Source organism: Equus caballus, chromosome 14 (genome assembly GCF_041296265.1).
Source record: "Equus caballus isolate H_3958 breed thoroughbred chromosome 14, TB-T2T, whole genome shotgun sequence".
NCBI classification, from domain to species: Eukaryota; Metazoa; Chordata; class Mammalia; order Perissodactyla; family Equidae; genus Equus; species Equus caballus.
In genome coordinates this window covers 44,166,562-44,180,269 of record NC_091697.1, presented here as the reverse complement: position 1 = coordinate 44,180,269, position 13,708 = coordinate 44,166,562, and the positions used below count along the sequence as shown (strand labels likewise).

Sequence of the window (13,708 nt, the reverse complement as noted above, 5' to 3'; positions counted from 1 at the left end):
AATTTCAAGGGCTCGCTGGCCCAGGTTAAAACCCCACCCTGCTTTTTGGCCACCTGGGGAGAATCTCAGAGAATGAGGCCTTAGAGATCATCTTCTCCACCCAGAGCAGGAATCTGCTCCACAATGTCCTCAGAGGCTCAGCCCTAGCGGAACCCTTCCCGAGACGGGGAGCTCTCTGCTGCCAAAGGGCTCGTTTGCAAAGGTCCTTAACTAACTCTGGAGACGTAGCTCTTGCTCATGCCTGTATAGGTTTAAACCAACCAAGCTCCAATACCTTGGCTGAGATAGAGGCTTATAAACCCAAATTAAAGGAAGTATACAACTGTCCTAAACAGTAGAGACGAATGCAGTACTTTTTAAATAGCCTATCCTCTCAGCGTTGGAGAACTCTGAGAGATGGAAAATCCTCCTTTCTGTTGATCTGAACTCTACCTCCCAGGAACCTCCTCTCCCCACTTGGTGTTGGCTTCAGAGCCACAAGGAGCAAACCCAAGGTCTTGCTTTAGAAAAGACAGCGTTTACTTTTCATTGGCTCTGCTTGGCATGGGGGCGCAGGGAGGGCTGTCTCCACTGCCCACCAGCTCAGGGCCTTGGCGGTTCAGAAGATGCAAGTGCAGCCCACGGCAATGGTCTCCATGACGGCGCGCTGGCGGCAGGGCCCGGTGCGCGGCGGCAGCGGGCAGAGGCGGCGGCGCACAGGCACCTGGCTGAACACGGGCACGCTCACCATGCTGCGGTCCTCCTGCATGGTGAAGGGGTTCACGCAGCCCAGACACAGGCACCGCGCCTCCGGCAGGTCCGCAGGGACACGGGTGGGGTCATGGTTGATGCTGCAGGCAGGCAGGAGAGAGCACAGGGCAGAAGGTGGTCCGGGGAAGAGCAAATCGGCACCCACCCCCCACGCCCCTGCCTTTCCTGACGGGGGTTTTCATTCCCACAGCAAGACTGCTATGCTGGAGGAACGGCAGCAACCAACTCTGTGTTCCAGGTGGGAAAATAGAAGATTCTGGAAGGCAAGTCACCACCCAAGATTATCCCGGCTCAAGGTCACCAGTCAGTCACCCAGTTTTCTTCATTCATCCAGCAAGCTGCCCATCCCAGTATTCTAGATTGTGCTGTGTGATCACAAAGAAGCCCAAGGCTCCGTGTGTCTCCCTGACTCCTCCTCCCTTGTTTATATTCTTGGGAAACTTAATCTGCAGAAAATGATATGTGAGCACATTGATGCCTAATCCCCGCCAGAAGAGGAGTCAGGAGGCCTGGCTGCTATTCTAACTTGTTTCTATTCATTCAACAGATATTTTTATTTTCACATACCCACCATGTGAGTGAGTCCGTCCTAGACATTAGGTGTTCACCGATGGACAACACAGACGAGTTCCCTCCTAGAGCTGAGAGTACAGACTTGCCTTGTGACCTTTCCTTCTCTGTGCCTCAGTTTCCTCATCTGCTAAACGTGGAAGGTGAACTTGACTTGCAGACCCACAGCATCCGCATCTCCTGGGAGCTTGTTAAAGATGCAGAATCTCCTCCCTACGCCAGACCTCCTGAATCAGAAGCTACATTTTTATAGGATCCCCAAGAAAGTCAAAGTGAAAAGGGAGGATCTTTAGGGACCCTTGCAATTGCCACATTCCAGAGGTGGTAGCCACTAGCCACACGTGGCTGCTTAACGTTAAATTAATCAAAATCAGCTCCTCAGTCACACTAGCCACAATTCAAGTGCTCGGTAGTCACATGAGGCTAGAGGCTATCATACCTTACTTTACATCATCCAGAAAGTTCTATTGAACATGATATTCTGGAGTCTCAGGGCATAAGTTGTGTGGCTAAAAAACCTTTGGCCCGGGTTTGTGAGTGAGGATCCTTCAGGTCAGTGCATTTCTTCATTATTCATTCAACACAGGCACATGTGGCCCCTTCTGCCTGCCAGGTGCTGTGCTGGGCAGCGGAGCTACGCTCCAGGTGAGACCCCACCCCTGTCATCGAGGGGTCGCAGGTCTTGATTCTCAAACCTGGCTGAGCATCCTGAGCATGTGGAGATGCATAAAGCACCACTCTGTGGGCCTCAACCCTGGAGATTTTGATTGGGTGGGGCACGAGGACCCCTAGATTATGCTGATGCAGCGTGCAAGGCCCCAGTCTAGCAGAGAGCTAGATGTGGACACAGCCAACTCAATACTGCCTAGAAGTGCTGTAACTAAGTGAGGTGTACAAGGTACCCTGAGCTGGAGGAAGTGACATCCTGGGAAGGCCTTGCAAGTGCTTCAGCGGAGACTTGGAGAACCATAACGGCTGTACTCTCCCTGGACATCTCATTTAAGCCAGTGAGGTAGGTTGAGGAATCTGAGGCTCAGAGAGGCTAAGCAACTTGCCCAAAGCCACACAGCCAGTAAGAGGCAGAGCCAGGATTCAAACCTAGGCACTCAGGCCTCTGAATCCAAGGTCTTAACTGTTCCAATGATGGGGACAGTGGGCAAGGCATGCCCACTGCAACCCCCCTTAGGCAGCACTGCTGCCCCATCTGGCCTACCTGTAGCCCCAGGGCGACAGGCTCCTCTTGTTGGACAGCCACAGCTGCAAGTTGACCTCACACTTCCTCCTGGCTGGCTCAGAGCTGTTCCTCAGCTGGGCCACCATCTCCTCAAGGTTCCTCTCGTATTCCTCCATGCGGGCATATGGCTTCACTCGAGACACCAGGTCCAGCGGCATCTGGTGAGGCCCAGGGGCCAGGGGCCCAGACTGCCCTTGCCCCTTCCTCTTGCCTTTGGGGTTTCTAGGCTGGCCCAGCCCCAGGAAGATGGAGATGATGACAAGGAACAGCTGGGGAGGAAGGCCACATGGCAAAGGTGAGAGAGCTCTGGACCAAGGGAGGGGAGAGGAAAGAGAAGAGGCCACTATAGGGGCCACCCTCACCTGCCATGCCCTGGCCTGGTCCCACCAGCCCACTGCACATGTGTATCAAAACCTATGCACCACATCACCACTAAGTCCTGTCTGTTGCGCCTCTTAAAAATCTCCCACCCATCTACTTCTCTCTGTGTACCGCCTTCCTCACCTCCCTGGACAGCTCAACAGTCTCTTTACCAGGTCTCTGCAAATCCTACCCCCACCTCCCAGCTTTGCAAATCTGATGAAGTCACCTTCCAGGGCCTGAGCTCTCCCTCCTCAAATCACTCCTGGCTTCCTCTCACACTTCGCTTCAGCCTGCAGCCTTCTCTCAATCCCGTCCTGTCACCACGCTCCTTCCTGCCACAGGGACTTTGCACAGGCTGCTGCCTACAGAATCCTACCTCTCCTCCTCATGTTCTAAACGCCTCTCACCCTTGTCTTGGCTCCAGTGTCACTTCCTCAGGGATGCCTTCATGGACCTTCTTGGGCTCTCAACGCCACACGAGCCTTGCAAGACTGCAGTCTTACAGTTTGTGTGTGTGATTCTTTTACATGTCTGCCCCCTACTAAGCACAGACTCCATGAAGGGCAGGCCTCGCGTCAGTTTCCACATACTGTCTGATCCCTCATGTCTGAGTGAATGAATAGTTCATCCTCCCTGCCCCTCTGGAGCTTACAGTCTGGGAGGGAGAGCAGACGGGACACAAGATAACAAGCACAGAATTCTTGCTCATGGGTGTAACGGCAGGACTGTGCAGTGTGTAGGTACAGAAGAGCAGGGCCACCCGCTCAGCCCAGTGGCAGTGGAGGGGTCTCACAGAGCCTTTCTGGGGAGAGGACATGTCAGGAGAGTTTTGAAGGATAAGAGGGAAGCAGATGTGGGCAGAAGGGGTCTGTCAAAGCTTACGGGTAGGGGGAACAGTGTGAGGGGGGTCTGAGCTGGTGAAGGGAAACAGCGAGGCTGAAATAGAGTAGGTGGGAGGCGGGGGCATGAGATGAGGCTGGGGAGACGCGCGGGCCTTGGGCCAGGGTCCCTGTTGGACTCCATCTCCACGACACCTGTGCTCCCTTCCTCCAAGCTCGACCCTCTCGTCCCCTCCTCGCTGACTTGTATCCACCCTCCCCAGAACCAGGAGTGTCAGGAGAGCCTCTGGCTCACACAGAAGAGGAGCTGGGGGCCCAGCAGAACCCAGGCTCCTCAGGGAGCCACGGAGAGAAGGGCCAGGACTTGGATGGGGGCAGGACCGGCCAGAAGGGAGGAATCTCCAGGGGGAACTTCATCTTGCTGAATCTGGCCTGGCTTCTCCCTGCCCTGGATCCCTCACCCCATAGCCCGCATGGCCGTGCCTGGTTTATCCAGCTCCCCAGCAAGTCTTGACCCTTGGAAACAAGTTTCGGCATAGCCCCTCTTGGCAGAGCCATCTCCTGGCGCAAACTCCACGACAGAGATTCAAGTCACTAAATTCTTCCTTTTTGGTCCTAGATTCTGGTGCAGAAAAATGTCTCGCTAACAATAGGCTCTCTCATCTGAGCTTCTCATGTGGCATTCTTAAAGTCTGCCTCTCTGCTCAGAACCCAGCATAGAATCGAGTCCCCGTCCCTCACTTTACAGATGGGAACCAGAGAAACAGAAGGACTTGCCCAAGGTCACACAGCCTGGATCTCAGGACTCAGGGACGCTTTGGAAAAACCCAGATAACTGAGTTTGCCAGGACGTCCCAGGGATGCCTTTGGCTTGAAAGGGATTAGTGTGGACGGGCCGAGCCCAGTTCGGGAGCCTGAGCTACTGGGCATGGCTGCAGGCTCTGAGACCAGTCTCTTTCTCCCTGGTGCTGGGGGAGACAGAGTGAGAACTCACCTCTGCAGATTCCAAACCAAACAGAGGCAGCCATCAATCAATAGGAAAGAAGGAGCGAAACACTCAGGCCTTAAAAAGGGGTGGGGGTGGGGTGGGGAAGCGCCACGTACCAGGTTGTGCGGCCAGTCCATCCCGCGAGCCGGGCGGTGGGCCTGCAGCTGCCGCCTGCCTGGAACCCCAGATGCCTCCGCCAAGAGAATGGCAGCAACAGGATGGAGCGAAGCAATTATAGCTCGTCAGGGGGCTGCTGGGGGCTGGGTGGGTGGGTGGGCTCATCATCGGCTGGGAGTCTCGGGCCCCCAGCGGGCTGGGCCTGGCGCAGTGGCAGGCGGCGAAGGGCGTGGGGGCAGGCCAGGAGCCCGGCCGAGGTGCCCAGGGGCTGTTGACTAAGGGACAATGCCCTGTGTGTCTGGCGGGGCTCTGGCGGGTGGCACCTCCGCCTGTGGCCTGCGGCCGGCCGCCCGGCCAGCACCCACAGAGCCGGCTAAGACAATCAGCTTCGTTTGCTTTGGGGATGGCAACCGGGCGAAGGGGGAGGAGGTACGGGCTGTCCGTTGGTCAGGAGAGCCAAAGTTCTCAGAGTGTGCTGGCCAGGAGCGGGACACAGGCCACATGTCCCAGAGAAACAGTCTCAGGCACTCAGCCTCAGCCAGCCTCAGGTGAGCTCAATGGCCCTCGGTGACCAGAGTCCCACCCCCTCAGTTCACAGGCTGGGAAACTGAGGCAGGAGCGAGGAAGGGCCTTGCCCAGGATTACACAGGGAGTTCGACATGACAGAGCTGGGGTTTGTGCCTGATCCCTGTGCAGGGCTCTATCCGCCACCCCAGGCTGTTTTTCTTGGGATATTTTCTGCACAGTTCCGGCCTGCTGTGAACATGTTTCTGAATGTGTGCTCTCATGCAGGCCAAGTCTCGGATCCCTGCGGACCTCACGGCCGCTTGTCCTGGCCTTCCCGATGCAGCGCCCTGCCTCATGTACAGACCGTCTCCACTCCAGGCCCTGCCCATGTGGGGCTACTTCTGACTTTGATTCTCTCTCAGCCTCAGTTTCCTTCTCTGTAAAACAGAGGTCTGCCCAGGAGTCGACAGTGACCTGGCCCATTTCTCCCTCAAATCTCTCTGAGTCTCTCAGCTCCCACATCTCTAGAATGGGGATAATCAAAGCATCCACCTCTTGAGCTATTATAAGGAGTAAAGGAAATAACCCATGTTAAACAGCTGGCTTGGTGCCTAACGCATAGTAAGTGCTCAATAAACACTTCGCTGTTTATTGTGAAAGGAATTGTTATTCTAAACATTCGCCGTAGAGCTAGCACGGTTCTCTCTGCTCAGCCAGCTCTCCCTTCCCCCGGCTCGGGCCCACCCTCCTGGCTGGGAGAGCCCTGGGCTTCACGGGCTCAGGCCACAGTCTCGTGAGCCCAGGTGACTCCAGGGTCCACAGGTCCTGGAATCACCTTCTGAATTGACCCCCTTGCTGGGAAAGATCTCTCCCCTCAAGCGACAACCCGGCCAAACGTGAGTGAGCGAGTCCACGCAGGGAGGCGGACGAGGGGGTGGGAAGGAGTGTGAAGAAGATGGGGAGGAACACTGGGAACAGACAGCCAGGACTGCACAGGCTTGCTGAGGGCCACTCTTGGCCATTTACAGGAATCGGCCGAGGGGAGGCACGCGGGGTACGAGGCGCTCCTGAATGTCACAAGATTAATCTGTCCAGGGCAGGTTTCCACAGCATAACTGAGGAGCTGGCTGAGGCTCCAGCTCATCGAGAGATACCACCATATTTGGTCAAATACTAGACAAGGCTCTATTCTATCACTGGAAACTCCAGAGGGAGGGGGACTCTGAAAATACCTCCTCAGGCAACAAGGGCCCCCACTCCCACCCCAGGCTGTCCCAGCCCCGCTGCCACTGTCCTTTGAACAAGGAAACAGCAAGCATGAGGGCAAAAGACGGGGACAGCCTGGTTGTATTCCATGCAGGCTCCTTGCCACCCCTGCTGCTGCCAGCGGCGGGCTCTGACAGACATGCAGCTGGGGTGGCCCCTCCCTGCACCCACAGGAAGGTGGGGAGAATAAAGCAGGAGGACTGGGGTGCAGGGGGTTCCTCTGCTTCTCAAGAGCCCTGAAACCACCACACGGTCCTTCCCTGCTGGAACACACACCCCTTGCCTCCATCTTCCAAAGACAGGACTTACCGGCCTCCCCAGCTTCCAGCTTCGTTGTCCGGGGTCCTGGCCCCAGAGTTCTGATGTGGGAAGCCCCAGAACCTGCACTTTAACAAGGACCCAGTCTGGGAACCGCAGGGGTCCTTACCCATCATTTAGCTCATGCTCCCACCCCCACCCCCATTTTACCACAAGGAGACCAGCCCCCAGGGAGGGACCGGCCTTACCCAGCTCACACAGCATGTTTGTGCCGGAGGTGGGAGCACAGCTCAGGCTCCTAGTTCTTACTACTCTTCCCCCAAACTGTATACACACAGGTCAGAGCCAGGCTGGGCCTCTTTGCTGGTCTGGAGGGAGCCCAGGAGCTAGGCCAGTCCTTCTGGGGGCCCAAGACCCCTCACAATGGGGAGAAGGAACTGTGGGGTACCCAGGAAGGGGCTGTGGGGAGTCAGGGATAGGCCCAGTGACCAGCTTTGGGTTTCCCATTCTTGGGCCATCTCAGGCCAGGAGGAGGGCCCTTCCTCCAGCCTCAGTTTCTAGAAACCACTGAAGGGTCATCTGCACTCGGGGATGTCCTGAGTGTGAACCCTGGCAGACCACTGTGGGACCCAAACCCAAGCCAGGCCCAAGAGGGAACCATAGGAACTTGGGCAGGGCCTTCTGCCCCACACCAAGGTGGGGTCTGAGGTCTGTTCCCACGGGAGGTGGTGGGTACATGTGAATGACGGAGGGGCGCATGGGCTGGAGACTGAGGGACGGGGGTGGTTGTGCTCTGAGCCACCAGAGCCCTCAGCTCATCCAGGAGCCGTGCTGTGCTCTCCGCCAGGTGGCACCACCAGAAAGCCAGATGTCCCAGAGAAGGGCGGCAACCTGCCGGAGCTTCGCCAGCCGCCAGCCGTCGCTTTTCCCTGGATTGGGCCCTGGGACTGAAAATGAGGGGGCTGGTGAGTGGGCACTCACCAGCTGCCTGAGCGACCCTGCCCAGGACGCCTTCCACCTCCCGGCAGGAATGGCACAGCCAGCTGGGAGTCAGGGCAGGATGGGGTGGGGGGCCTCCCTCTGATGTGTGAGTGATTCCCTTCGGGGAGCACCTACTATGTGCTAGGCATTTGGAACCTAGACACCATAATTTTCAGAAAATAACAATTAGTAATAATAATCGCTGGCACTTAATATCTACGTACTGACTGCGAGGCACTGTGCTAAGTCCTGCATGTGCATTGTTTCGTTAAATCCTCCCAACCACCCTAATTTTATCCTGAATCTGCGGATGGGGAAACTGAGGCTCCAGACGCGCAAAGTCACAAAGGATTCAAGGCAACTTTGTCTGATTCCTGCACGTGCTGTTCCCTGTAGGGGAGGAAGGAGACAAGCACTGCAGCCAGGAGAGGAGGGCAGCGTGCGGCTGGTCGCTGGGCATCCGGGAGGGTCTCTGCTAGCCCCAGCCCCATCCTGACATCCTCAAATAGACCGGGCCCGGAGCTTAGGGGAGATCATTGAGTCCAAGCCCAAACCAGAGTCCTCAGGGGATCTGAGAACTCAGGGTGTGGGCATGGGACCCAGCAATGTTCCTGGCACACAGTAGGCATTGACCAAATATTTGATGCATGGAATCAGAACAGCTGTACTTCAGGGTGAAAATGCTGGAATGGAGAACGGGAGACCAGAGCCCTGGGGACCTGAAGGAGGAGGTGCAGCCCAGGGGGTAAGAGTTCAGACTGCAGAGCTTGATAGACCTGAGTTTTAATCCTGCCTCTATCCCGTCACGGCTGTGTGACCTGGGAAAGTTACTTGGCTTCTCTGAGCCTTAGTTTCTTCTGCACATTGGAGGGGATAATAACTTAACTCTCAATGGATAGCTATGAGGATCAAATGAGACAATGCATATTAAAGCACTTAGCAGAGTGCCTGACAAAAGTGAGCGCTCAATTAATGGTAGCTGCCATTGTCACTGTTATGGTTAAAACACGTTTTGAGTTGGGCCTTCAGGGATGCTTCTGCAGTGTTTCTAGGTAGGAAAGGCAATATGAGGCGGGGACAAGGATAGAACCAGCAGAAGAACGCAGAGGCTCCCTGTTCCCGGTGGACCTACCTTGGAGGCTCTGTTGGGTGGGGAGGACCTGCGGGATTCCGCCTAAAGACTTGCCCAAGTGGACCCAGTCAGGTGGGCAGGCAGAGCAGATTAGCAGGCGCCTCTGCTGCAAGATGAAGGGGGCTGTGACCAGGAGGGCGCATCCTCCCCAGGAGGTCTTGGCTCTCCTGCTGTGCTGCCCACCCGCACCACCCCCCCGGGTCGGAGTCCTTCTCCCAGGCCCATATTTGCACAAATGCCTGCCTCCCTGCTCGCTCCAGAGCCCCAGCCAAGAGGCACTATTTTAAGCTCCCTGGACGGGAACACTGTTGGTGGGAACAGACCCAGCCAGCAGACTCCCAGTTCTCAAAAAAGGGAAAGGCCCGGGTGAATCGGCGGCCCCTGGGATGTGCAGAGGGGCCGCCACACCCACATGACCCTCTGCCCAGGCCAGGTGCCAGTGCCTTCTCCCCAACTAGGGGGGAGGTGGCGGGGGTGGGGGGGAGGGGGCGGTCAGGGAAATTCGAGTTGAGGGAGGGCTCCAAGAGATGGGCTTGTGCTCTGGGACTGGGGGGCTGAGGCCTCCCCTCGGCCCAGCATCCAGCCTTGAAAACACCAAGTTTGTGTTCCTGGGTGGCAGGTTGGCTCCCCACGGTAGCTGGTCTCTTGTTAGCGCTCGCTACCCACAGAACCTCGGAGCTGTGGAGATCTTGTGCAGCCCCTACCAGTGGAGGGACCCCTTGGAAAGCATCTTCACTGGATACCTCCTGCCTGTATAGGGAGATCATTTCTCTCTGAGGATGCACACCCCGCTTTGTAAACCTCTAGCTTTTGAAAGTCATAATCATAAAAGTTTTCTCTTTCATTATGCTGAGCTCCCCTCCTGTGATGTGATATGGTGTAGTGGGAGACTGCAGACTTCAGAAATGGCTGTGTCCCTTCTTAGGTGGCCATGTCCACCCTTCCTAACCTTAATGAGCCTCAGTTTCCTCTTAGGGTTGTTAAAATGGATTTATCATAAAAAATATGATTTGCCTGGCATACAACTGATGTTTAATATTTGGCAAGTCTGGGCTGTTTTTATTGTAATTTGGTCGGTTTCGTGTGTGTCTGTGTTTGTTGTATGGTGTTTTGGTGGGCGTGTGTGCTATTTTTGCTTTTTGATTGTGAAGAACAATTATAGATTAATATTTAAAGCACAGACTTTGAACCAGAGTGACCTGAACCCCAGGCCCCTCCATGCAACAGCTGGATCACCTTGGGGGAGTGACCTAACCTCTCTGAGCCTACTGTGTTCTCCTTGAAAGGAGTGGGAATTCAATGTGATAATGCATGTAAATTGCCTGGCACAGCATGGTGCTCCATGAATGGTCCTGCTATTATTTTGCTGTACACGTTGTTCCTAGCTCTGCTCCATCAGGTCACAGAGAACAATTCTAGTCAGCTCTCTTCTAGAACTTTCCAACTGCCAGAATCCCAGGAATAGAATGGATTGCCCCAGGAAAGTGTGAGCTCCCCATCAGCTGAGATGCATCAGCAGAGGCCCGTCGATCAGTTGGATGCTGTGAGGGAGACTCAAGAAGAGGAAATGTTGGGTTTGTTGAGCCTTAAATGTTCCCCTCCAGCCCTGAGCTGTCCCAGTCTTGTATCAAAGGCCTCAGGCCCCGCTGTGGGGCTGTCCTGCCTGCCTCGACTTTCCCAGGCCTGGGACAGGAAGGAGCCCAAGGGGGCCCACAAGAGATATGGAATAAACAGCCTGTCCCCAGAGCAGACGGAGGCGCCGGGCCCCCCGCCCACGGCATATCCTCCCCTGGGTCCCGGGGGATGTTTATACTCTGGTCAGAGTTTACAGGACGTCTGGACTTACAAGATCCAGAGTTCTGACTTTCCCCCAAAGCTGTCAGCCCCTCCTCTTGCTGGGTGGGTCTGCGTCGATCTTGGGTGGGAGGCCTCATCCTCCAGCAAATGCAGGAAAAAGGTACAGTGTGAGAAATGTTCTCTTCAGACCCCCAGAGCCAGGACCCCAGTGGAGGAAGAAGCCTGGGCTGTTTGTGGGAGAGGAGTCCAGGGGGAGGTGGAGTGGGGGCGGGAGAGGGACTTCCTCTGCCGCTTGGAGTCAAAAGCCTGCTCCCCTGAACAAAGCTAAAAATGGGTGGTCTTGATCAAAGTCTGCCTTACACATTGGCTTCTGCCATCGGCTCAGGTAGCGCTATTTTTGTTGTGCTTGTTCTGGAGGACACGTGTGTGGGTGCGAATCTGTGGAAGGAGTCTTGTGTGTGTGCGTTTTGTCTGGTTACCGTTTTGAAGAGTCAGGAGGTGAAAGCTTTTGGAATGCAGCGAACACGTATTCACACACGTGCTTCGTGTGTGCCTGGCTCCGGAGCCTGGGGCCGGCTCTGACCACGGCAGGACTTGTTGAGGGAGTGGAGAAACCCTGAGAGCTACTCACCACCCACCACCTAGGGGACAGGCAGCAACACTGAGACACATCACACCACCCTTCAGCAAGGAGCCTTGGTGGCCATAGCCGAGGCCTCTGTCCCCACCCTGCCTCCCCTCGGAAAACAGCCTCAGAAACTTAAGGCTCTTAGTGCTGCAGTAAATTCCAACCCTGGCCTCCTGCACAAGCTGTGCCTGAATCTGTCGGGGGACGACACTGAGAAGCTCCCCCAGTTGGGGTTTCAATATCTTACCGAGATGCTCTGTAAGTTTCTACAAACTGTGACCTTCAAGGTATGGGCAATGCCTTGAGAGTTCTTGAGGAGGGGTCATTTACTTCATTTATTCATTTAACAAATATATGTTGAGCACCTCATATATGCCAGGCACTGGACTGATCAACTGAAACAGTTCCTGAGTTTATCTTCTCATAGAGGAGGGTGGATATAAGAATATTGACATTTTAGAACCAGCCTACAGCTTAGGGACTCCTGCTGGGCCCCTCTCCTCTCAGTCTCCTGCATCTCCTGCCTCCGTGGGAACGGCCGCATCTCCTGGGAAGCCCATGACCTCAGCCCTGGGGCCATGTGGAGGAAGGTATGATGTCTCCAGAATGTAAACTCTTGCCAAATTTCCATTGGCAGGTCGGTTCTCATAAATATTGGATTTGTGAGGAAAGAGGAAGAAACAGCTAGTGTGGAATCTGATCATTTCCAAAGTCTGGTTCCCAGGAAAGACACCTTGATAATTGTTCTACTGTTAGAAGACAGCTTCAAGGCTTCCGGCCCTGGGAGATGGAAGTGGTCCAGCCATAGGACCTGGACAGGTGCTGTTGAAAATTGCCTGGTGGTAAGAGTGATACACTTGCATGTGGATCGCACTCTACAGTTTACAAAGCATTTGTCCATGCATGACTTTATTTCCTCCTTGTTTCAATCCCGTGGGAATATAAAGATTTTTACAGCAGAGGAAATGGAGGTCCAGGGAAGGGAGGACAAAAGGGGCAGAACTTCAGATGAAACCCTGGGCCCCTGAGGCCACTTTTGGCCACCACCCACCCTAACCTTTGCCCCAGCTCAGGAGTGTTAATGATCATTGGAACGAGGCAGTGGTTAGAGGCGGGCACCTGTGTCATTAGGCAGCGTACACAGAATGCCAAAGTCCCTCCCAGTTGCCGTGAGCGTGGCCTGCTGTGCTCTGCAGACTAACCTACAATGGAGGGAAATGTGTCTGTTGAGGGGGCTCTGTGCCAGGGGGACATGTTTTCTGAGTCAGCTCTGGAGAGAATTCAAGGGTCGGGCTGACCCCGAGCTCCCTCTCCCCCAGGGGTGTGCTCTTGGAGAGAAATGAGTTGTTTGGCTCTTGGGGCTGGCCATCACATAGCTATGGCCACAGTTTTGTGTCTTCCATATTGGGATTCCTTTGCGTTCTATCCCATTATCTCAACCACACAGTTGGCTCTGACCCTGTCATTCCAGAATCACTTGCAAATCTCATTGTTTAGACCATTTCTCAGAATCACAGGCTCCGTGGAAGCTTGGGGGTCATTTTGCTGGCTTCCCAATGAGACTGCTTTCAAAAGCTCCCAAGTTTCTTATCAGCCTCTACTTGTTTCATATGTCTACCTCCCTGCTCCTTCCATCCACTGATGACAAATTTGCTCTTTGAGAATATACGGAATAAAACTCTTCCCTCTGCCCCAGGACAAGCAGTATCAGTCAGGATGGGCCAAGCTGCGCTGCAATAACAAACAACCCCCCGATCTTGGAGGCTGAGTCCAGCGAAGATGTCTGTCTCACCTACACTACAAGGGCCATGTAGCCTGCCAGGGCGTGCTTGGCTCATTAGAGTCACCCAGGGACACAGAATAATGGAAGCTCCTTCACGACACTTGCTTCCACCAGTACCACAACAGGATCAGAGGTCTGTCGGCAGTAGCTTTAAAGAGGTCAGAAATGGATTCTGGAGTCTCTGCTCCAACTACTCCTTTTCTTTTTCTAAGTTCAGCTTCTTATCTGTAAAATGAGGCTAATGAAAAAGCACCTACCTCACAGATGTGCTGGGAGGTTAACTGAGAGGATGGATGGAAGCCCTTAGCTCAGAGTCTGGTTCACAGAAAGAACTCAATAAATGTCAGCTCTTATGATGTTATCATAATATTTTAACTTAATAGTGGCTACTGTCTCCAGACAGAACAGCAGTGCTTTCCACTCTTCCCCGTGTTGACCAGTTTGAATTCCTTCGAAGAGTTAAGGGAGTCTTGTTTTTTTCACAAGTCGTTTTCA

General features: G+C 54.6%; 1 protein-coding gene across 3 annotated transcripts; it reads right to left on the bottom strand.

Moving 5' to 3' along the window:
* Window positions 1–497: 497 nt before the first annotated feature.
* On the bottom strand, window positions 498–9,186 carry IL17B (interleukin 17B). 3 transcript variants are annotated; one of them, XM_023617455.2, is made up of 3 exons: window positions 9,006–9,186; window positions 2,534–2,823; window positions 498–830 (listed from the first exon to the last, which is right to left on the bottom strand). In XM_023617455.2, the coding sequence occupies exons 2-3, from the start codon at window positions 2,710–2,712 to the stop codon at window positions 599–601; spliced, it is 411 nt and encodes a 136-aa protein (XP_023473223.1). In that variant the 5' UTR covers window positions 2,713–2,823; window positions 9,006–9,186; the 3' UTR covers window positions 498–598. The 3 variants fall into 3 exon arrangements, with proteins under 3 accessions (XP_023473223.1, XP_070089130.1, XP_001503824.1); XM_070233029.1 differs by lacking the exon at window positions 9,006–9,186 and adding an exon at window positions 6,944–7,089; XM_001503774.5 differs by lacking the exon at window positions 9,006–9,186 and adding an exon at window positions 4,861–5,238.
* Window positions 9,187–13,708: the final 4,522 nt, after the last annotated feature.

Coding starts and splice junctions, on each gene's coding strand:
- IL17B (XM_001503774.5), bottom strand. CDS start 4,881: ATGGACTGGCCGCACAACCTG. Junction 2,824..4,860: donor TGGACTGGCCGCACAACCTG/GTACGTGGCGCT, acceptor CTTCCTCCCCAG/CTGTTCCTTGTCATCATCTC. Junction 831..2,533: donor CTGTCGCCCTGGGGCTACAG/GTAGGCCAGATG, acceptor GCCTGCCTGCAG/CATCAACCATGACCCCACCC.